Source organism: Epinephelus lanceolatus, chromosome 14, assembly GCF_041903045.1.
Source record: "Epinephelus lanceolatus isolate andai-2023 chromosome 14, ASM4190304v1, whole genome shotgun sequence".
NCBI classification, from domain to species: Eukaryota; Metazoa; Chordata; class Actinopteri; order Perciformes; family Serranidae; genus Epinephelus; species Epinephelus lanceolatus.
In genome coordinates, this window is record NC_135747.1 from 22,139,294 (window position 1) to 22,163,216 (window position 23,923).

General features: G+C 40.5%; 1 protein-coding gene across 1 annotated transcript; it reads right to left on the reverse strand.

The window, feature by feature from the left end:
• Positions 1-1,027: 1,027 nt before the first annotated feature.
• rbms1b (RNA binding motif, single stranded interacting protein 1b) lies at positions 1,028-23,523 on the reverse strand. Its single transcript, XM_033618179.2, has 13 exons — positions 23,228-23,523; positions 18,446-18,621; positions 16,411-16,469; positions 15,304-15,395; positions 11,811-11,968; positions 10,545-10,624; positions 9,878-9,993; positions 7,771-7,820; positions 7,585-7,672; positions 7,263-7,313; positions 6,481-6,591; positions 4,338-4,418; positions 1,028-4,245 (listed from the first exon to the last, which is right to left on the reverse strand). The coding sequence occupies exons 1-13, from the start codon at positions 23,276-23,278 to the stop codon at positions 4,174-4,176; spliced, it is 1,185 nt and encodes a 394-aa protein (XP_033474070.1). The 5' UTR covers positions 23,279-23,523; the 3' UTR covers positions 1,028-4,173.
• Positions 23,524-23,923: the final 400 nt, after the last annotated feature.

Below are 23,923 nucleotides of genomic sequence, written 5' to 3' on the forward strand. Positions count from 1 at the left end.
AAAATAAAATAAAATACAATTATAATAAAATAAAATAAGCATGATAGGGATGGGTTTGCCTTTTGGGGGGACAAAATTGCAAAGGGCAATATTTTTGTTTAATGTGAGTTCTTCTTTGAAAACAGGCGTATTTCTGAGGTGGCACTTAAAATCACTCGCAGGGGCCTGTTCTCTGCTCAACACATTGTTTGAGGACCTGATTTCTCTACACACCCTCCACCCCATGGGCCCCAGCAACTGCACTCAATATTTATTATTAATTTATAAAATTAATTTATAAAATTGACTGGTTCAGGCTTGTTCTGTTCTAGTGAAAATAATGTGTAAAATTGCAGTAGTTACAAATTTTTTTATTGTTGGATAACATGTATGTTAATAATGTCTAACGTCAAGTCTCTGTTTGATCATGTGACAATACGATATTATCCGGTAGCTAATTTGGGCGCAAAATCTGTCAAAAGTGAAAAGCTGAGCACATCTACAGTACATGCCCATCAAGCAATCACACCTTGGCAGGTGGCAGTAAAAAGCTCCTTAAATGAGATTCCTTTGGCTTTTTTATAAACAGTTGCCAGTGGTGTGTGTGTGTGTGTGTGTGTGCCTTATAACCTGTAACTACCGTGCTCCAAGACCCATCACAATGGCATGCACTGGGGCCCATGGTAACTACCTTACGCCACTGGCAGAAGGCACAGGTTACCAAACTGTAAGCTGGACAGGTATACATTTTGTGTGTATGGATGTGAGGGCAGGAGGATGTGCAGTGCTTTGGTGCTGGGTGTCTGTGCATTAATTTTGTACAGGACTTTTGTGCAATTACTTCCAGTAGGGCATCTGTGCAACACGTAGTACTAGGGTATTATGCAGTACCATTGGAGTGTATGGATCTGGGGGTGATACTGTATGTTAACTGCACTTTGATTGTACATGCGTGTACATGTACAAGACAATTTTCTCCTGCGGGACAAAATAAATAGACTAAATGGGAAAACAGGTGTGATTAAAAAAAGACTCGATTCGCAGTGGATTAAAACTTGAAAATTTTGAAAATTTTTATTCAAAAATGTCAAAGAAGTGAAAAGAATAAACCTTAGGCAACATTCTACTGAGAAAACAAAAGTCTTTGGCTTTAACAAACACTACAAAACAAAATGACAGAGGATAGATTCCTTAATCTGTACATACAAGTTACCACTGGCAATTGTGTGGCACGAGTAAAAAAAATAAAAACAATAAACTTTCATATACCTCTATGAAAATCTCTTATTCCTCAAACTGTCTGTACAACAATCTTCATAAATTAGAACTTTTTTCATAACTTAATGACTGTTCAACATGGTGGTTACTTATATGACCAATTTGTCTTATGTGCACCTCTGCAACTCTTGACCCAGATTCTATGGCACTTGGTTCGGACACCACTAGCAGCATTAACCTCACAAGACAGTATTTCTTCTCAGTCTCAGGCATTACAAAGAAATCTCAAGTATAATCACAGCGGCCCTTTACGTTTGTTGCACACCCGAGCTAAACTACGGAGGAAATGCTGCTGCGAGTTTGTCTAGATCCCCTACAATGCAACAATGCAACGTGTTTGTTTACAGGAGCGCAGATCCAGTGAACGCCACGAGGCTTTGTTGTCATTGTTGGTCTTTAACGTCTTGAAATCAGCCTCTGGAATCTATTGCCATGAAAGCAGCAGTTCTTTTAAAACTATCAAACTGAATGCGTGAACATGAGTAGAGACATGTTGTCACTCCCCTCGAATTAATTACAATAATACATCATAAAAAAAGGTCTGAAGGAAATCAAAAAAGTATTCAAAACAACCTATAAGGAAACAGCTGTGTGTGGCCAGCTCCTGAGCGTGGCATTTGGTCTGGAAGGGCGGGCTGGACCTGCTAACCCGACCTAGTACAGAGGAGAAAGAAAACTCTGAGGTAGATAACTGGTCTGACTGACCACCAGGTCGAATCACAGGCTTACTGGAGGATACCGTAATAAAAAAAAGCCTGTTTTAATCCACCTTGTTCGAAACATTATCTGACTTATTTTTTAAAAAGGTCATAGCACTGTCCATTTATAGCTTAAATTGATTTCTTTTTAAAGGAACAGTTCACCCCAAACTCAAATATTTACAATATTCCTCTTACCAGCAGTGCTATTTACTAATCTAGATTGTTTTGGTGTGAGTTGCCGAGTGTTGGAGATATCAGCCGAAGAGATGTCTGCCTTCTCTTGAATATAATGTACCCAGATGGCACTCTGCTTGTGGTGCTCAAAGCGCCAAAAAAAAAAAAATATATTTAAACATGTCGCTTCCCAAAAATCATGACCTGATTACTCAAAATAATCCACAGACCTTGTTGTGAGCAGTTTCATGTTGGAACTATTTTCTCTCTACCAAACTACACCCGCCAACTGTATCACCACACAGAAGGAAGAGTGCATCTACTCATGGACAAGAGGCTACATAAATGACGTCCTCCTTGGCTGAGCTGTAACGTTAGCTAGCTCAGTGGTGCTAGGTGAGCTAGCAGTAGATGCATGCTTTCTTCTGCACAGTGATACGGTTGGCAATTGTAGTTCGGTAGAAAGAGAATAGTTCCTACAACATGGTCTGTGGATAATCTTGAGTAACAGGGTCATGATTTCTGGAAAGCGACATTTGTCACTAGTGTCATCTAGTTCCATTATATTCAACAGAAGGCGGCCATCTTTACAACCAATATCACCAACACTTGGCAACACCAAAACAATCTCAAAAGCACTACAGGAAAAAAAGTGTTTTTGATTTTGGGGTGACCTGTCCCTTCGACTTAATCCTAACTATAATGTTGCATTTTTAAGTATGAAATTAATTTGTGGCACTTGTTGGATCCAGGCCTTCCTTCATGCTCATGTGTGTCCGTACTGTACAATTACATATGAAAACTGTATGTAATAATAGTTGTACAAAAAAAGGCACACTGTCCAAACTGCAGTCTAGTTTGCAGAGTCACTTGTATCCTGGTTACAGAGACAAATGATTTTCCTCAGTGTATTAGCTCACAATCTTTGGTGAAGTAAACTACGATTGAAAGTGCCTGTCTGTTTCCTATCAAAGAGCGAGGTGCAATAAAATACACATATTCATCTCATGTTGCCCTCAAACTTGCTGAACTTCTGCCAAAGTTCTATTAAAAGGCTTTGATGAGGTTTTTTTTTGCACAATCATAAGTCTGTGTTTTCCTGTTAGTTTTTTTTTTTCAAATAAAAGTGAAAAAAGAGACATCCCATGAAAATAACAATTAACATTACCCCGAAAGACAAAAAGATGACCGACAAACAAAACACATTTGCCCCGCCCATTCCCCCGCCCTGCCAAGTTCAATTTCAGCTATTCTACTATACCAAGTAATCAAAAAGGCAAGATTCAAAAGGTAACACATTCCAACATCCAGAAACATGTAAGGTCTTCTTACTAAATAAATATTACATCCAATAAAATCATCAGATGTGGAGTCGTTTTCCGGTTTTCTCTAAATATCTTCTACTTGTCTATCAGTTTTGGGAGGGGAAAAAGCAATAACACCTTGACTTCATTAGAAAAAGTCTGACATAGCTCATTTCCAAGGCAATAGCTCTCTAAATTATTTGCTTATTGCTGCTCTCTGTGGTGGTCTGTACAACTTCTGTATCAAAACTATGAAGGCAAATTCGAATCAGACAGCAAGATCAATCTAAAGTACTAAGAGAAATCACTTTACAAGAAAACAACACGTAACACTTCACCATAGCAACACTCACACAGCAAGCACAAAAACATCACTTTCAAAATGTCTGGCTGAAAAAAAGTCTTCGGAAAAGGAAATGGAAGTATTAACAAAACATATTTACTGTCATGCACTTCGAACAACTAGTCACGTGATTCTTCCTCGCATCCTGTGGCAATCCTCGGTAAAAAATAAAACGTTTTCTAGTATGAAAATAAAACTTTTTCAAATCTTTTTTCTTTTTTTTTAATATAATTTGAATCACTTGATGAGCTCAGATATTCTCTCTGAAAATGATACCAAAAATACTCTCACTTAAACATTTGCAGAACCTGTGCAAAACAGTGAAAAGATCCTCAGCATCTGTTGCATTTGTAGACATGATTGTTGTAGCTGTCGTCCCGATGTTGCCTCAGCACTACTTGGTTTGTTGGTAGGAATATGGGGAATGATTGCCGGAAGAGTCCACTTGTGACTGTGCACCATTTTCCTGGAAGAGAAAGTAAAATAACAGTGAGCTGTTGTTTGAAATGAAGACAACGCTTTACACACATCAGGCTGCAATGGTGTTACAACACATACCTCTACAGGAACATTTGATGTCTGCATGTGTGCATACTGTGGGATATATCCTCCTTGCATAGCTGTGTTGGCGGCCATAAACTGCACAATGAAACGGAAGGAAGTGGAGTTATTTATAGAGCATGTTTATGATCGATACATTTTATAGTTTAAAGAAACACTTCACCCCCCAAATGACCATTTGTATATCAATTAATCACCTGTGTTACACTGAATTCATAAAGAAAACTTGAATTGAAGTAAAAGATGGGACACTTTTAACAACAGCAAAACTACATCAAAACATCCTTGTACAACTTCTCACACAAGTTGTGTAGTATAATCAGTCTCATTTATCTGGTCATATGCTCAGTGGACATGCATTTTTACTAAAACCTGGGCAAACACATGGGTTTGCACTCCATTTGGGTTGTTCAAATGCACGTGCCTGCCCGTGTTTGCTACTTGTCCGCATTATGCGAAAGTGTTGCAAATAGCAGGGCTGCTCCCTAACAGTCAACCAAACGTGAGTTGATAGAAAGGTCATTAGTCGGCAAGATTTAATTGGTCACTTAGTCGCAGAAAAAAAGAAGAAGAAAGAAAACAAACATGAAACTCTCTGAGGAGCTGCGTCTTGTCACAATAAATCAAAACCTATATGACTGGACCATGTGGGTATTTAATTTGAAAGGACAGACACAGGAAGAGGCCACGCTCAGCAGTCAGACAGGAGTCCCGTTACAAACCAATCATGCCCAACAGATATCTTTCCCTTCTTCTGTAAATATTCAGTCTGACAAATATGGAAAAGTTGATCATGTTAGTGCAGGGCTACCCAGAGCTTTACATCTGTCCCACGAATGATAGGCCTACACACTTATAAACGCCTGGAAGAAGATCAGATCTGCATTCGGGATTTCAGGTAAATAGGCGATACGGTGCTCTTTAAGACTGCTTAGCAACCTCAGACGCAACCTGCCACCGCGCTCTTGGAAGCTGGCACAAAAAAGGCACAAGAGTAGCAACCAGCGCCTGACCTCGTGTTTACATGCGGTTAAAAACGTGGCATTTGTACGGCCCCTAATTTCCAGGGCTGGTACCTGCGGTGATTCCACAGGCTAGTTAATAACATGTCGGGCAGGAAATCCAAAGTGTGGGATCATTTTGAGAAGGTGAAGGACGAACCCAAGGTGATATGTAAACTCATCTTCATTGGTCGACTACAAACATGACGTATCATCTGAAACATGGAAGTAGCTACATGCCCATTAGCCACTTAGCACAATCATTACTGCTTTGCCGACAGCATCATTAACAGCGGGCTCGCTCAGTGTGTGACGTGCAATTGTAGATAAATGTAGCACGGTGTTAACAATGTTACTGATACTATTCTTTCTCACACCTTGAACTCAAACCACTGTGTTGCCACACCCCAAATATATCATTTAATTGTTAAATTAATATCATAAACATGCAGGCAACTAGTCGACTAATGGCCCTAAATGACGACTGTTGGTGAACTAGGAATATTCTAAGTCGGGGGCAGCCCAAGTAAATAGCAAGGTGTCCCCCATGTTGTTGTTTATTTGCACATTCAATATTCACTTGCACTAAATATGTTCACTTTAATCCATTGCTCACTTTTTATCCACTGCTCATTATTATTATTATTATTATTTATTGCTGTTTCTTGTATTTTTTGTACTTTTTTTTCTGCATGCCTAGTTTTTTAAAGTTTTTTAAATATTGAAATCTTTAATTTGACTCTTTACCCTTGACTGCTGTAACACTGGAATTTCTCAATTGTGGGATCAATAAAGGTGTATCTTATCTTATCTTATCTTTAGCAAAACTAGACCTGAATTATACTGCATGAGTTGTGTGAGAGTTTGTAAACAAATGTTTGATGGTTTCGCCGTAGTTAAGCTTGGTCCCCCTTTACTTCAATTCATCAAGAATTTTCTCAATTTTCAGAATCTTTGTTGACTACTGATGCCAGAAAAACAAAGTTTTCCTCACAAAATCAATGTAACACAGGGTGAGTAACTGATATATAAATGATCATTTTCTGGGTGAGTTATTCCTTTAATGAAGCACTTTAAACACCTCATTCTCAATTAAGTACATGTGTGAACTCATTTCTGATCCCATGCAGTTCTCTCACCGTTCCTGCACTGCCCAGAGAGAGGTGACTCATCTGCTGTGCAAGAGGTGCCATCATGGAAGTAGGCTGTAGTGACAGAGATGGGTCCATAGAGGGCGATATCACAGTACCCTGGAAGGAAAGTGTGAGCAGATGAGAGGAATGTATCCAGCTTGTGCATACACAGAGTCACTGAGGGAATACTGTTCTGCAAAACTGAAATGCTTCTCAAAAGACACGTTGAATAAAGATGATCAAATGTCACAAAACTGATGCAGAGAATCTAGGATGTAAACACATAATCAGCTTTGCAGTATTGGATTTCAGGCCAAGAGAGACTGAGTAATCTCAGACTTCACATCTAATAACCCACAGCAGAAGGTGAATAGTCACAAGTTGAGCAAGTTGTCTATAAGCATCTTGGCTGGCCTGATGCATCTAACAGTGTTTTCTCATCTCCGCTGGCTCATTTTCAAAGCAAGAAAGGACTCTTCTCTCTCAATTCGAACCCATCTGTTACAAAATATTCGGCATCTGTCACCAAATACACAGCTTCACATAGCCTCTCCAAAGCAGTCGTTTTTACATTCCTATACAAACACTTTAGTACCGCAAATCCTCAAGGATCAGTGTCACCTTATGTGTAACTACTACTCTCCCATATTGTGTCTGTCTGTTTACAGAGAAATGTTTCAATTCTGTTACAACCACAGAGGGAAATGTTTGGATGAATTAGAATAAAAAAGAGAGAGAGAGATAGATTTGTAATGAAGACAGTGAGGACGAAAAGATTTTGTTCTTACTGGGTGCTGCATGATGTAGGGTTGATGAGGCACCCAGGATGGGTTCTGCACCTGGAACATCACACAAACACGCTCTGTAAACACACTGGCATTGAACAGCTGCTATTTCCAGAGATCACATGCTACTGTGACTGGCACGGCAACAAGAATGAAAGGCCACCGTGCCCTTTGTCACATATCTAACCCACACACCTAAACCCCAGTGGACCGGTTCCTAAATCCTGATGACACATGGTTTATACACACAAATGCTTGCGTTACTACATGTGAAAACTGATGAATGAAATGCCGTGTCTTTGTGGTATTAGATAAGGATTCACACCTGGTACGTTGAAACCGGAGACATGTAAGGAGACATGGATGCTTGAGCAATCATCCTGTTTGAAATACTGTATGCTGGTGGGAAAAATCTGTAAACACAGAATAAATTAAATAAAGTTAAGTACAAAAAAATATATATATATATATAGACCATAACGGTGTAATCTAATTTGTTGTTGCAGCTTACCCATTTTGCATAGCAGCTGCATTGGGGTCATACGTGAGTGTCATTCCAGCCTGAGAACAAAAGAAAGCACTGGTTTGGCAACTAAACTGAAGCATGCAACACCAACAATTAACCAACGCAGCATCACCACATGACGGCCTATTGTGTATCTATTGAGCTCAAACCGGAAAGAGCACAGCCCTTGACTACAAACAACTCTATAATTAACTTCAGGAAACATAACCAGGATTACAACTCAATAAAAATCTTGAGTGACGGATACATGTGATTTATTTTTTGGATCCTGGGTCTTTAACCTTTAAGAATTGCTAAATTCTTGTTTGATAATTCAAGTTATTTTTTTCCCCTGCAAAATTAAAGTATGTCTGGAAATGAATGAATCCAACATATTAGCATAGACAAATCAGCCTATTTGTGAAGAAAAAATGACTGTGCAGGACCTATCTGTTAACGGCGAGGTGAACTAGTTAGCTAACATTTACATACTATTAAAAAATATTGGCCAATTGGCTGCATTATCATTCCAAGTGTATGGACATTCTTGTGAGCTGCAGTGGATCATTTTCTTACTTTTCGAGAAAGAAACTGACATATCCTTTGCCTCAGAAACCACCAACATGGGGTGAAATTAACCCACCTAGCCATGCTACAACTGTTGCTAACTTAACAGCTACAGATAAGCGCTAATCCTGCATAGCCAGACCTATCTCCACAACGCTGTGTCAGCACATGAGAAAGGTCTGGAATCACCATCAAAAAATGCTCTGGGTTGTTTTTGTTTCTTTGAACCAATCACAGTCATCTTGGGCAGCACAAAGCCCAGGATGCAGTGACGGTGCTATTGCAAAATAGTGTTCAGGCTGAACTTGTTTTGGTGGAACATTTGCATGTGGGGGGTGAGCACTGTCACTAAAAACACATAAACATATATCACTGTGTGATTGAACTTTTACTGATTAAAAAGACAAAAATAATTTGATAATTGGAGCCCTAGAGGTGAAGTATGACTATATTTAGCTCTGGAGGAGCTCACTGGACACATTAAAACCACAGCTGATATGCTGGCTGTATGTGGCTGTAGCAAATCATTGTTACAACGATATCACAAAAGTTTATGTGATGTGTAACAGATTGGTACGCTGAAGTCAATGTCACTGGGGCATGACGTTGGCGTGGTTAAAAGATGTGGCAAATCAACTCCAACTGGCCGTGTCAGAAAATGGATCAACATTGTGGGGTGTGAGAGTCCTAAGAGAGATGGAGTCTGGACTTCTTGTTGTAGACCTTTACAACAATTCAACGAACGCAGGCATGATTTATTGCACAATCCAAATTGCCATTGCCAGTTTCTGTGTATAAGTTGTTAGCTCAGAGGTTGTTGTTGTTGTTTCCTGTGGCGAAGGGGATCTGGAAACATTAACATGCAATAGGAGACGGAAAGAAGAATGCTGGCTGAAATCAGCGCCCGACGGCAGGCTTATAGCCACAGTCTATCCAGTGAGTCAGACTAGGCAAGTGCAAATGAGAGACAGCTTAAATATATTCAGAGAATTATCTCAAGTGCAACTCAGTCTTATACAATATATGTAGTAGGGTGTCCTTTCTTTGTCTCTCTTTCAGCTAAAATGTTTAAAATCCCTGCTTTACATGAGTCTTCCGCAACACTAAACAATAAAATTGCACTTAAGTTGTGCTTTTTTCATCAGGTTGTGATGCTAGTAAGTGCACCTGAAACTTGTCCTTAATTAATCCTGATTTTAAGGAGACATCACATAGGTGTATGACTATCAAAAAACAGCATACATAAAGAAAAAGTGTAGCCTGAACACTTACTCCGTGCCACAAAAGTTCAATAACGACAACCTTTTTCGATCCTACTTGGAACTTTGACAGATCAAAATGTTTGAGAAGTCAAAACCACACCTATATTTATACATAATGCACACCAATAAGTTGTCAAGCTCTATAATGGCAGGTGTGGTTAACCATTTAAACCACTCAGGGTGATAAAACAAATGACATCAAACAGTAACCAACAGTAACCAGGCCATACTACTTTGTCTTCTTTTATTATTCCTATCATGGATTGGCTCCCATCACCACTTACCAGTCTGGAGTCACTGTCCCTTCCCCAACCGCGACCATTCAGGGCAAATTTATTCTGACTTTGTCGCTTTTTCTGTCCACCATCAGCAAACTTGCACAGCAAAGGTTCAGATGGTGCTAAAGAGAAACAAGTAGTGAGAGATAAAATGAAGGTTTGTCTTATGCAAACGTCATCACACACTCACACACATAATGCTGTCTGGTATTGCTTGCTATACAATCATTCACTCCCTGCAGCCTGGGAGTGCACATTTACTAGCCAGCCTGGGAACGCAGACATCTAATTTGGCAGCTGTGGAGCTGTAATCCCCTCCCCTTCCTAAAGGAGGCGAGGCCAGCAGAGACTATTTCAGTCTAATAATCCAATTAAAAAGCTTAGAGAGGGAGTGGAGGCCACACAGAGCAGCTCCCTCTCCGTCGTTTTCTTTGTCTGTGCTCTGCCACTTAGGGCTGAGTGTATATGAGCAGCAGACTTACTGACTCCTGTTGGAGGCATGAATCAGTTGGCTGACCACTTCATCCTGCCTTTACAACACCGCCCATTAACACTGTACGTTATTGCAAAGCAAATCCTGTTATTTTCTTTCACATATTATTTCCATGGCATTTACATTTCACTTCCGCAGTGTGTACCTGCCAATGTAAGATAATAACACTGTATGTCTTACCCGGAACACCTGCAGGTGTTTTAATAAACTTTCCATTGAAGTGAGAAATGACTGCGTCACATTTTTCAGTTGACTCCATCCTGCAGATATAAGAGACACACAGAGCACAGCTATATCAGCGAGAACTGCAGTAACAACGGTGAACAGGTGCTTTCCAAGAAGTGCTTCCTTTCTGGGTGGGTGGAAGAGGTGGTTCAATATAAAACACTGCGAGCCCCAAAGCGCACATATGTTGTAATTAACTTGTATAGTCTCTACGTTTCATACCACACAGACCTATTATTACACACCCATGCAGACAAACATTCCTATGATGCATGCCAATATTTGTGTCATGTCAATCATGACCCCAGCCTCGCCTGTCAGGTATTTCAGTCAAACGTCAGGTTGTGCAAGTACGACTTGTGGAAGCCACTACAATTAAATCACCCAGTCATTGTGAAACTATTTCTTAAAGGTGTTCGTCCATACATGACGATTCTCTCTGCCTTGTTCTCAACAACACAGCTGTGTTATTAGGTATTAATTTTAGAAATGAAAAACATTCTGCAATGAACCGCATGGGGATTTTTTATGAAGAGAAATCAGCAAGAACAGATTTATTTCAAGTTTTAAATCTTGTAAGCATGCCCATATTTATGTGCTGCAAGACATATCATAAGTGAAATAAGCAGTCAATATTATGGATGAACATTTTTGCTTGTAACTGTAAAACACAAATTCTGACTCCCAAGGTTTGTTTCATCACAAACCTAAGGAACAAATCCCTTAACACTGGTATAATGAGGCAAACTGGAGGAGAAGTCAGGCTACATACTGGTATTTTACAGGTTAAGTTTCACTTTCACTTTAGCTCGTCAGAGCTGGCAATCAGGAACAAGGTTTAACTGGCACATTAATAGCTGTTTGATGAAGTTGTCAAGCAGAATGTTTATGTTATCTATTACAGTTCACAAGCAGAGATTTGTGAATATTAAATGAGGCAAAGGTGTAGAGTTACATCAAAGCCATTTTAAGGTATGAAGGGATGTTTTTCATGGGGAAAAAATCAAAATATGTAATTTTGTGTAACAGAGATTGAATTTTAGGGGATTACTCAATGCCTGGAGAGGAAATGTAAATCTTTTTTTGACAATGTTGCCACCCAAAAGGGGTCTCTTAATTTAGTTTAATCTTACCAATGCTAAATGTGGCTCCAGTTAAAAACTGTCCCCTAATATTTTTAGGATCATGATTCACTGAGATTAATTTACACAACTATCTTACCTTGCAAAGCCCACTCCTCTGCTGTTGCCGCTGGAGTCCCTCAAGATGCGTGTAGATATGACCTGGCCGAAGTGCTTTAACATGTTCTCCAGTTCCTGCTCATCCATCGACACGGGCAAGTTGGAGATGTACAAGTTTGTCGGGTCCTGTTCTTGTTGCTGCATAAAAACAGAAGAAGAAAAGAATATTGTAAATACAGTGAAAAAGGGAAATAGGAACCCACTAGTAATGTATTTACACAACAGGAAGTGCTTGAAACACACCTGGAAAACACAAAACTATTCCTTTGTTGCATCGCATTCATACTGGCTTTAGTAACAAGGATGAAGAGAAAAGGGAAGGACAAGTTTCCTTACAATTCCATGTAATTTATGCCTGGAAACAGCTAAACATTTAATGGACTTCTAATAGGGACATCAGCAATGGGGTTAACATGTCTCCACTTATCTCTGCTTCTTCCTGTCTGTCTCTGTCAGGGGCTTTAGGTAGTAAAGGGTCACTATGAGCAGTGATGAACAGAGATTTGCATGCAGCCCACGGTGGCTCAGGGCTCACATCAGCTGATTTCTTGCTGTATCTTAATAGCATCAGCAGAAACATAAGACATGGTTACGAGTCCCCAGGGAGCGGCCTCTCACCATTAATATTCATCAGCGCTGTGTTGTTCAGAGTCAGCTACAGGAACAGGTTGGATTACTAAAAGTAATACACCAACAGAAAAATCTATGATTCAGAATTATGAGGCAGTGAATGAGCCAGAGCATGCGCTGCAACAAAACCCACTGACTGAACCTGCTTTACCCCTCAGGCCTTTGCAGGCAGAGCTGAGCATTTGTACTGCTAAGTGTTCTCTAAATGACCCCTCAGTTAGGCAATTGATAAATTGTTAATAACAGGAAGCTGGTTTCGTCTCTGTTGTTGCACATTAGTTGTTCATTTCTTCCTGTAAGGTACAATTTAACCTGCTCTTTACTGTCACACAGTTACTATTCCAGGAGAAATCACACTTGTGACTTATTTACGAGGGGTTTGAGGGTGAGGTGAATGTTTTTATTGATGCAGTAAGTCAACCAAAGAAGCTCCTCTGTTTTAATACCGACTGTCATCACTTAAAAGAAATATGAAAGAAAGAAAGACATAAAAACAGCATGTGTGTTAAAAAAGCTCGGAGAAATGCAGGGACAAAAAATATGAATGGGTCACCACCCATCAGTCAGTCATTAACTGTGACTGACGCACGCTTGTGGAGGAAGAGCTGATGAAGAGGTGTGGCTGATGGAGGGGTGTTACTCTTTGCCTTGCTACAGAGAGACAGGGAGGATGGGATGTAAAAAATGATGTGCTCTACAGTATACATTTTTACCCTAACTTAACCAGGGTATATTAGGTTAGCATCTTTGCTTTTTTTTTTGCAACAACCTACTCCATAAACCCTCAGTCTTTTTTGGTGGCTACTCAGAAGCCACAGAAGCAGCTGGGACTTTAAATGTCTTTCTCAAGGACGTTAACAATTGTGGTAATGAGGGATGGGCAAGTGCTGCTCTTTCACTTCCTCTGCCCACATTTAGCTTGCTGATCCAAAGATTAAACTGACACTTTCTGGTCACAAGAAACAATACAAAACAACGCTGCTCCTCTGTCAATGTCATTCACAGAGCTTGGTAAACCACCTAAATGAAATCCATGATGTACAACGAATTCTTATACATATGTGCATTAAGTGAATCCCTTATATGCATATGGAGAAAGGGAAGCACAAAGTCAAGTATCACAAGGCTGTCGTTGAAATAACATATGGTTAAAAGAAGGGAAACTCTTATCTGGCCACTTCCCACCACCTGCCTTTGAAATAATAATGAGAGAAAGCCCATTGAGGGTGCCTGTGCAGATAAAAAAAACAGGAAAAGGGACCTTTGTCAGAGAGTCCATTAAGCCCAAACAAGCTGGAGTGAAAGGCTCACACTTTATAATGGCATTTACCTTCCACAATACAAAGATTAAACTTCAGCATGCCCCTCAGAGCTGCTCTATTTTAATTAAAAAAGTAAAATGGGTGCACAGAGGCATGTCAAGAAGCTCTACAGATCCCCAGACAGGGAAATGAGGCCAAGGGTTCTTGCTCAGTGTTGTATGGGAACTAATTTCCCCCGACTGGTTCCTGTTACCATAACAACACACAATTATTTACTTCCTTTCCTGATGTCAGAGAGTTTAGGTATTTAAAGTACCACGGTCCTACTTTAAAGTCATCTGAAAGTCTCTTATGTTATACTGTGAACAAATAAAGCTGTGTCCGTAGTGTATCAATGACTCTGTACACACAATTCTGGGCACCAATTAAACAATAGTTCAAACTATTACTTGAAGATGACAGTCTACTGTAAATCCACCTTCTGCAGCCAAGAACAGATTTTAGATTTTATGTTTTTAACATATTTGTAGCATGAAACCTCGTTTGCTTTTCATGTTTGTGTGAGGGGTTTAAGTGAAATAATCTTCCAGGGAGACAGTAAATCTATGTGTAATGGTGCATTGGAGGAGACAGAGAGACTAGTGTCAGCTCCCAAACAGGCTTGCTGTCAAAGTATGTGCACATGCTGGATAATTTCTCTGCTACGTCATCCTGCTGTCAGCAACAACTATCTCTACACCCTATAGTCTAACTATTGGCGCCACTCACGTCTGAAGCCCTTCTAAAGCCTGGACAAGAGCTGCCGGCTGACAGAATACCTTTGGCGACCATTAATAATGTATATGCATGCAACACTTGCAGGGAGACGCATACATATACACCATATATGAACACATCAGCAAATTACCAAATATATTTAAGCACTGGGGGACAGATTTAACACTCTATTAACTGTACTGTAAATGCAACAGGGGTCAAACTTTATGCAAAATGAAAATGAAAATGAAATGGAGATGAAATGCAGGAGACAATAAGACAAATCAGACAAAGAGAAAGACCGAGCTGCAGCTCAGAGTGCAGCAGGTGGAGGATAGAGATGCTGTTCATACAGCAAATGTCTTCCTGGAATACTACAGTTAAATGCGGTCAAGTGCTCACTCTGAATGTTTCACCAAAACGAATAACTAACTGACTTTGGGACCTCACACCATCGACATGCAAACTGAGAATTGAAAACTCCAACAAGCTATGCACGTGTGTCACATTAGCTCCAAATGCCTCAGTAAATCTGGTGCAAATTTGTGCAAATAATAAACATCAAAAATAGTTCCACACGCACACGTATGCACAAATATCCACTGTTTTCAGCACATGCTTCCTGCTTCATGATTTAACTATACAGAGTTCACTACAGACCAAGTGTTTTGCAGCATACACCCTGCAGTCAAGGATTCCAGTCCTGCTATTTAATACCACACAGATTAGGTTAAGGTTGCCTCACCAGCCAGATGGAGGAGAATCAGTGTTAGTGGGTGACTTGCATGGGTGTGATATCAGGATTAGACTGTAATGAATCCTCACCTTTGCCATCTGAGCTTGGACACCAGTGGTCTTTAGAGCAGCCACGGCTTTCTGAGCTGCAGCGGGGCTGTCGAAGTCCACAAAGCCATATCCTGAGGAGACAAGCAGCACGGTTAGGACAATATTCTATAGCCAGCACAAATAAATGGCCGAGCCTCTGCGTTGCATGGGCTGACTTGTGCTACTCTGTGGTGGAATGTGTGTTTATTCCTGGGCATAACATGTTACAGTGTGTTACTGTGTGAATTTACATGCATATACTTCTGCATTCTCTTCATATATTGAACTGTGTATTTACGTGAGCTTTTATGCGTGTTTTTGTGTGTGTGTGTGGAAACAGAGGTAGAAAAGTGCTGATGATGCAGATACCAGTGTGACGTTCATAGCTCAGGTCAGCTCTTTGTCCTGGGGGGCACAAACAGGGTGAACCTATAGTCCCTAACCTTTGCTGCAGCTGCTATATTTAACTTATTCAAGCTAATTTATGGTGAATATGTCAGGGCTCTTTAAAAGTTTAATGAGACTCTTGATAATTCTGAAATTAGCAAGGTCGCACAAAGTTAGTGCTATAGCCATCTCTGGCTTTAATTCAAAAGTCAGTCGAAGTTTTACAAGGGCTTTAACAGCGTCGCCTCTCACTGACAGCCATTGATTAACTGGCATGTGTTTAATCCCGAGGAGAGTGACAACACATTCTCTTAATCCCATCAGCACGAGAGAGAATCAGTAAGTCCCTCTTAAGTCAGACGTGCAGCCTACGAGAAATGGACCAAGACCAACAGTGTCACTCAGCAGAGAGAGGAGGAGTCTGGCACTTCTTCCCAGGAAGCACCCACAGCAGTAACACACCAACAGACAAGAGCTGAGGCTTAAAATAACATGAGCTGGGAGGCAGCTTTAAGCAGCCTGGCTGTCTGTTTCCTGGCTTGCCTGGATCATCTGACACAACTGCATAGCTGCTGAATGACTTGATGTTATGATAAAATTCCCACATTGGACGTCTACCATTTTTTTAAAGACAGTGTGGACTTGAAATTCTCTCTTGAGGTATTGAAAATACCTCAGGGCACTTCATAGTGTTGGAAAGGGAAAAACAACATCACACACCTTTACATTTGTTTGTAGTCTTGTCCAGGATGGCCTTTGTTGATACAATTTTGCCGTACCTAGGGGAGGAGCAGAAAGGCGAGGCATTGTTAGCTAGGATTATGTACCAGACAGAGCCAGTTATAAAACACACAGAGAGGAAGGGTTGGGCAACAATCTATGACATCACTGTAAAAATATGAGAAACAGGAAGTGGTTTCCATGTGGTACTGAAAATCCCCACCATGTGAGTGCGAAGCTAAACAGTCTCTTTTTAACTCAACCACTGTATCAAGCTTTACACAAAGTCACCAAAGACACCTTACTAAATCACTTACAGATGCCTGTGCGTATGTGCAAATCACTGCCTTACAACACACGCAGATGGTGACATTCAAAAGTCTGGTCTGGTTTTGCCTTTGGTTAAAAGGTTAAAAACTCGTCTCTTCTTTTTTTCAAATACAACTGTGCATTTTTGGTGCCACTTTTAAAACCATTTTTTTTATTTTTATGAATTAAATGCAATGTATACTTATGTTTAACTGTTTCATCAGACCAACTGAGTTCTAGAAAAAGTCTTTGGGAAAATTCAAATCAGGATAACAAGAGTAAATCCTGAGACAGCTGTTTGAAGTAAAGAAGTCCACCTCTGTAATCCTCCACACAAACGGTTGGCTTTTGGTTTGATGCCAAGTTTTTTTATCATGCAATCAATTCACTTGTTGCACATTTTTTGATCTGTTCAGTGATTTCCGTTTTTAAGAGTTTCTTAAACTCTAAAGAAGTGCGGTGGAAAAACATTTAAAACTGGGAGTAATGGAATGTATGAAGGCTTCTTTTAAAATGAATATCTTTCACTTTTATTTTTCCACATGACCAACCACAATGGATAAACTCAGTCCATATGTATCATGTTTAAAAAGACCTCTATCATCTACAGTGACCATGTTACAAGCCATGATGTACCCTACAGTTAACCAGGAGGATACTTTAGCCAAGGATTAGGCTAAATGCTGAAATGGGTGAAAGAGCATGAACTTATGACCTTTTCTTCATCTGAACGCTAATCTCAAATCATGCGAGGCTGCAGCATGTTTGCTCTTCCACTACCATCAAACTGTACACAAAAAGTAATAAACGGCACATCTAATAAATGAAGTCACACTTTAACTGTGAAGCAACTAAAAACTTTTGCATTTAGGTTGCTCTCTCAAATCTAAAAAGCTCTCATTTGAGGATCAATCCAACACTGAAGTAAAAGATTTTTAAGTTTTGTTTTTTATCCACCTGAATCTTTAATAAAACAAAGATGAACAAAATACTGAGTTACAGCTAAAGGCCAGTGTCAACATGCAATATATTTCTAAACACCCAAAGAATGAATTGGCAGCTTTATGCTGCAAAGTCAGTATCCCATTGTGAAGAAGGGCTGCAGAAAAAAGTCAAATAAACCCTCTGAGGCACCAGGGTGGTCTGAAGCATCCAGCGCACAAAGAGAGCTGTGGATGAGCCTGGCGCTGACAATATCTGTCCTTTATCCACACACATGATGTATGAAACCTCTGCTGCTATGCCCCGCATGCTTATCATATATGTTCTGTCCTTGTGTGATTTTCAAGATTCAAATGTAGCTTGCAACGCTGCTGGAATTGTTTTAATCTCAAATATACACACATGAATCCATAGGTGTATCATCACACTCTGTAAAGTCCAAATCTACTCTTACATCCTTTCTTTGAGGATTTTTAAACAGATATGTGGGGCTCATTTGTCTTCTAAAGTCAGTTTATTAGAATGGAAGAACATTTACTATGCTAAATTACAACATAGATAACACTAAATAAATCCTATTCTTTAAACATAAGTGCACAGTTGCACTTGTAAAATGGCATTTTTATATCTTACCCTTTACTCCTTATTTGGATTTTAACAAATGTGTGTCAAAAAATGACTGCCACTGCAAATTTAAACTAGACTCTAAATCTAAGTGGGCCAAAAAAAAAAAAAAATCAATAGCTGATCGATAGCAGATAATGATGAGAGGAAGTGAACTCACGGCTGACAGAGCTTGACCAGGTCATGGTCCGTGGTCGAAGGCGACAGGCCTCGGATGTAGAGGTTGGTTTTGCTGAGCTGGTCCCAGCCTGCAGTGCTGCTGCTGCTGCTGTTGTTGGTGCTGTTGGTGCTCGGGCTGGGTGGAGCCATGGGGTGTGACGATGAGGCAACAGGTGGCTGGAAAAGGCAGGGAAACACTGGGTTGAATTCAAGTTCAGGCTGGGTGGTAATTAAATAGTATTATTTGGCATCATGGCTCAAACTCTCGGGTCTAAATGACAGATTCACCTCTGACCACAACCTGCACGTTCAAGCACTGGAAGTGAGCAGAAATAAGATTTGGTGTTCAGGTGGTGTTAATTACTCCTAAAACCTACAATAACTAAATCTGCAGCCATGTTGGGGCAGCAGCATCAAGCTATAAACACAATATTGACATATTATCACCTTAAAGGAGCTCTACATGATATTCAGAGCATATCCATGATACAGAGGTTGTCTGCACACAGCTCTCAACGTGGAGGTGGCTGAGCTGACTGCTAGCAGCTAACAGTGCTAACAACAGCAACAGTGCTGACAGAGGTAGCGGTGTTATTCAGAGCATGGATGCTATGTGTCCCAATATCAGTGGTAACCACCATATAAGCCTAGTGCAGAAGGGTGGCAATTAGCTAGCCAGTGGGATACACATGCGTCACTCACGTGCACAAACATGCACACACGGCCAGTCCATCTACCACACCAAAGAACAGATAAGCTCTGATTACAACACACAGAGGAAGTGTGACTTCATTCTTTGGTCTGGACACCATTACTCCACTGCATCGTTACATAACAAATAATTGCTGCTATATTAATGCTCTGAATATTGTATAGAGCTTGATATGGTGAAGTTGTTTGCAAGCAGTTGCTTATTTACAACCTGGCAACCTGGTGAAAAGAAGACCAGTATTCCATCTTTTTTACCTATGTTTTGCTCTCTACCAACCCCCTGGGGAAATTTCTAGTGATTTAGCTGCAAAAGGCTCCACTATGTACAGTAGCTAGGCTGCTAACTGTGTCTGTCTGCTGATTGGTGCTGGGGACATATAATACAGTAGGTTTTTAGAGCTTTTTTTTGAGCTGAAAAGAGCTGACGCGTCTGGAAATGAGGCAGATGCGGTGAGGGTAAACCAAACCAGTAAAGTTGCAGGCTGTAAAACCAAAACACTTAAATAAAAGTTGCTGAAACACTCCGCAGAGGTGAGGAGAACTGCACAGTCGATTGTCTGGGGGTACATCATTACGAGTGACCCCTTTCACATCGTCATTTGGTTCATTGTTAATTCAACATTATTGATTACAGGACATTTAAGTAAGCCTAATCCATGTCCTTGTCAGAACAGATAGCAACTTGCTGCAAAAGTTCTGCACTTTTCTGAAAAAAAGGATGGAGGTACGAAGGACATAAACGTGATCATTTGTCTCACACATTTCACACGATTTCACACATACATAAACCAAGAAAGCCCTGCTGTGTGCCCTCACCAAGTCACTCATATATAGCGACATATTAAGGGAAAAATAGATTAACTGTGTGGACACTCCATCATTAGCATCATGTGAGTTTCTGTCCAGGGTGAGGATTAATGTTTTCCAGACCTGTGATCCATATCTGCAGAACAATCTCCATCACACCTTCGCAGTCAGCACAATCGGGGTCCACAGGGGCTCGTAGCTCTGACATCAGTGTCACACTGATATCACACTGCTTCGGGGTGTAGAATCAGCTATTCACAGGTCAACGTAAACAATCATCTCTGGTGTAGCGCCAGACTTCTTAACTTCATAACTCTCATTAATGAGCAGCTTTATTTATACGCTCTGAATGGTTTGAGCGACTTCTGGTATGACCATGTGTCTTTTCCCTATTCATTCAAGAAAAAACAACTTAACATTAACAAGCACTGTGATTTTCACATGCTATTCGGTTTTGGTACATAATAGCTGTGGGGCCTGCCCTTCTGGGGGAAAGGGGAGAAAAACAGTGAGAATCCCTCAGTGATTGAGCAACTTTGTGCTCTATGTTTACAAGACACAGATGTTGTAGTCTGAGAGCGCACTCCCCTTCAGGGATTTGTCTTCTTCTTTACTATCCAACACTGATTATCCCCCCCTAACCCCCCTCTCTGAGAAATCACAACCTGAGAGGAAGCTGATGGAATCCCAAGCATGAAGTGGCGACAGGATTGAGCAACCCAAGTCTGGACTAGAGGATCTTCTCCTGTGACCGGCTGGTCAAACGCCTCACATGCCTTCACAGTGAAACGAGTTTGACTTACTGTTTACTATCTGATCGGTGGCACAAGTCCTCACTTCTTCTGCCATAACAACCGGTTATCTGCTGTCTTAAGTACGGTCTGGGTCACAAACTTAAAATAATGAACGTGCTGTTTGTGTTTCCTGATCAGGCTTTCCACCAACTAAAGGTAATGGATTATCTGGAGAGATCCAATGAGACTGCTCTTTTGTAGTCGCTATAAGGGCAACACAAATAATATAGCCACTGTTGATGCATGAATAGGTGACAGATGAGCCGTTACAGAACCTTGCAATACTTGGAAAATGAAATCAAAACCTCATCAACAGACTCAACTATAATAAATGTTAAAAATATTCCAGTTGCTCTCATGACTGGCCCTCATTTACAAACAACATAACTGTGGCTAAATTCCTGATTTTTGTGAGGCCATTGGCAGGAAACATGAATCACACATTAGGCTATAGTCAGGCCAAAAACTTGCTTAACATCAATTACCGAAGAAACAGGAATAACTCCTTAAATAAGGCTGACTAAACGTCAGTTTGGCAGCAAATGGGAATAACTTTGATATCAAAAGGACCTCACTGGCACCAAAGTAAAGGGGACAGGTACTGTGCCATCATAGTAGCTCAGTCTGTGGGTACTGAACCTCATTTAAAGGGGAACACGACTTAAATTAAGAATTCTAATATATTATTTTCATAGTGTAAAGAAGTTCAATCAATATTTGTAAACATGAGCAAGCCTCTCTCAAAGCCACAAAACAGAGAAGTAAGTCTCAAACTTGTGATGTCATCAAGTATAAAGTCTGGAGCTGCTCCATAGACAATGAATGGGAGCTTGATTTTGTGGACCCACAGAATGTTTTCCTTTTTATACCAAAATGACATTTATTCTGTTGTAGTGTTTTCAGTTCTGAGACACCTAAATACCCAGAACACCCCCTGAGTGCTCTCAGTGTCATCTATAACATTTTCCCAATTCACTCGTCTATGGAGCAGCTCCACACTTGATACTTGATGACATCACAAATTTGAGTTTCAGCACTGACTTTTTGGATTTGGGAAAGAGTTGTTCATGTTTACTAATGTGTTTGGAATGTCTTAGACCACATGAATTACATATGAATGTAGAAAATGCGCATAGCCCCCCCCCCCCCCCCCCCCCCATCTCTCAATATTTAAAAAGTTTCTTATCCAAAAGCATCTCGGCATCCCAAAAGAGTGAGTCTTGAATGAATCAATTTAAAGCTGAGACTATTCCCCGTTTATACATTTCAGGTAGACAACATGGAGATCAAAACTGTATATTTCATACCAAATCCATAGTAAGAACCAGTAACAACTTGAACTGTATGAGGACATGAGAAAAGCAAACAACCAACCCAGTGTGGGAAATCAATGGGGTTAGAGACAAAAGCTTTAGGATATAAAAAAGATCCTCTTACTACACAAACATGAGACATGCATTACATACATTCAAACAATACTTTATAACCTATAAACCAATATACAAGACAAGCCAGAGACTGTCCGCCACAGAGCCCCGAGCTCCATTTTCAACGTCTGGGCTCCAGGTGAGCGAAACTTCCCCTTTTCTGTGGGACTGGGAGTGGATTTTGTTTTCATACACGTGCATACACCGGCTACTCAGATGTAGGACTGTGAGAGACTGTGATGGGGGAGAGGACGGCATCTTATCAGCCAGCTCCAGACCGGCAGAGCCCGTCATATCCGAAGTGGAAATACACAGGGCTTCCAGTAACAGGCCTCGCCCATGGAGCTCTAGCCACAGGATAACAGCGTAAGCACGGCAAAGCAAATATGCTTATTCAAAATATTTTGGCTAAAGGGAGTTTTGGAAATTGATATGTAACTGGGACAAAGTGAAGGCATCAGTGGACAATAAGTCATCCATACTGTATGATTATGCAAGACACAGAAACCTAATACTGCAGGTAAATGGGGTGTGAATGTATGGTAACCTGTGGTTTGTATCATGTCCACTGGTCTCAACAGTGCAAATAAATATATATAGGAAACTGCAAACTTCTGTTTTGTGTATTGGTGTTTATAGCCAGCCCATGTGCACTTCATTTATGATCCAATATATGTAAAAAGTGATGCTACTGGAGACTGTTTTACTATGTGGTCACTAGCCATTAAATTAAGCATCAGCTGAGGTCACAGGCCTGTATCCCTCCAGCAGTGTCGGACCTGGACCACAGCCCGAGCAGCAGGTATTCTCATTATCCATAAGTGACCTAAATGAATGTGTCAACACACACAGCAACACAACAACACAGCCATTTCACATTACGTAAGTAAACCAAAGTAAGTTTTCTGTCTGTTTGAGCGTCGCGTGAGTTTATTAAGGCTGCGAGATGCTGTCAAACAGACCCTTTTAGCGACTTCCCTGAAGTCTGTTTGTGTTTTAATATGTCTGAATGCTATTTTAATAAATAAATATTAGTGTATTTACCTGTTTGCGATACGGAGTCCTTAGTGGGTTTCCAGTATTAGCAAAAATCATCCTCAGTTCGAAGAGGGAGGGCAATTTTCTTCAGTTAAGCTACAATTTCTCTCGCGAAAAACACCAAACTCCTCGTAAAAGTAGAATATTTTTTGACATGGAAAGCCTCCTTACTCCGCTAAAGGACACAAAAATAGCATTCCGCACATATTAGCTGTGTACATAGCCTTATTGTCGTCGACTATCCGGTAACAGAAACCTCCGTAAATTGTCCCAACTTCGATTGCCCAGCCCCGTTTGTTTGACTGGCTTCATTGATTTGCAGTCAGCGCTGCGCAGGACAGACTGCCACAGTGGGACAAACCATTCGAACACTTAGTGTAGGGGTGGTCTTTTAACAATTCTCCTCAAAATACACACCATTTTACACCTTTTCGCTATAAAGGAGATTTAACAGTCATTTTCTTAAAACATAAACTATATTTTAGCACTCCACTTAATCTACATCACACTTTATCGACTGAACACACAATACAATGACACCGTCTTCCCCCATGTCGTTGTTCCTGTATTAAAAGATGCATACCAAACATTCCACAGTGTGACTGTCCTGGATGTGATATCCTGACAAGTTTTAAAGGTATTTCTGCGTTGGAGTCGCAAACCACAAGGGAAATATATTCACAAGAAGGGTAAAAATGTAGT